The sequence below is a fragment of the Daktulosphaira vitifoliae genome, unplaced genomic scaffold (assembly GCF_025091365.1).
Source record: "Daktulosphaira vitifoliae isolate Bord-2020 unplaced genomic scaffold, ASM2509136v1 Scaffold_4028, whole genome shotgun sequence".
NCBI classification, from domain to species: domain Eukaryota; kingdom Metazoa; phylum Arthropoda; class Insecta; order Hemiptera; family Phylloxeridae; genus Daktulosphaira; species Daktulosphaira vitifoliae.
In genome coordinates, this window is record NW_026103588.1 from 1 (window position 1) to 970 (window position 970).

Here is a 970-nt window from a genome sequence, read left to right on the forward strand (position 1 = left end):
TATGTTTTTTAGCTCAATTTAAACCCAATTAATATTAAAAACTAGATTTACCATGTTGTTGAATATCTTCTAGGGCATTTAATTCATTGGTATGTTCTGACAAATTTATTGGATTTTGAGTGGTATCTAAATTTGTTAATATAAAAATAGTTTATTAAGTTTTAGATTTTTTAATAACATATTATAAATAAATAAAAGTACACTTGTTTATTATAAAATAATTACCATCTTTTTTAATTCCATCCTGTTTATCTACTTCATTGGTAGGTTGCACCAAATTTATAGAATTTTTGTATTGTATAATATCTAAAAATATTAAAATACTATTAAGCTCAATTTAAATTAAAATATATGTAGAATACTATATAATTAAAACTTTACATTCTTGTACAATATTTTTCATCGCATTTACTTCATTGGCATATTGTATCATATTTATTGGATTTTGTGTAGTATCTAAACATGTTCATAAAAAAATAATTTTAATTCAGTTTTATATTGTTTCAATAACAATACCTTGGTTGTCATTGTTAGGTGGACTAGGTAATAATGTCTGACTTGTATTCAAATCAAATTTAAATCCAAGTTCGATGTACTTTTTACAAATTGTCGTTAAGATTAAATCATTAATTTTGTCACTAAGAAAAATGAATAGTTCTTGATATTTTCCTAGAAAGTTTAATGTGTTGAATTCTATATTCCATAAATTCCACAATGAAAATAAATCTAAAGATATTAGTTTACAAAATCTTGTATTTTTCTCAAGTTTTAAATTCATTATTAACATAATTTCCCTAATTCTAAATAATGCTGCATTANCTTAACATAATTTCCCTAATTCTAAATAATGCTGCATTAATAGAATAATTATCAATACTCAAAGGAATAAATTTTTTTAAATTTTCATTTTCCTTTAAATATGTTAGAACGTCACTTAAAATAACACAATGTTTTCTTTGGATGTTCATTG

General features: G+C 21.9%; 1 protein-coding gene across 1 annotated transcript; it reads right to left on the minus strand.

Annotated features, from left to right (window-relative positions):
* Positions 1-51: 51 nt before the first annotated feature.
* LOC126910082 (uncharacterized) lies at positions 52-798 on the minus strand (the record flags this gene model as incomplete). The annotated part of the gene is made up of 4 exons (XM_050692476.1): positions 517-798; positions 382-456; positions 226-306; positions 52-126 (listed from the first exon to the last, which is right to left on the minus strand). Coding segments are annotated over exons 1-4 (502 nt in total), but the record flags the coding sequence as incomplete, so codon positions are not given.
* Positions 799-970: the final 172 nt, after the last annotated feature.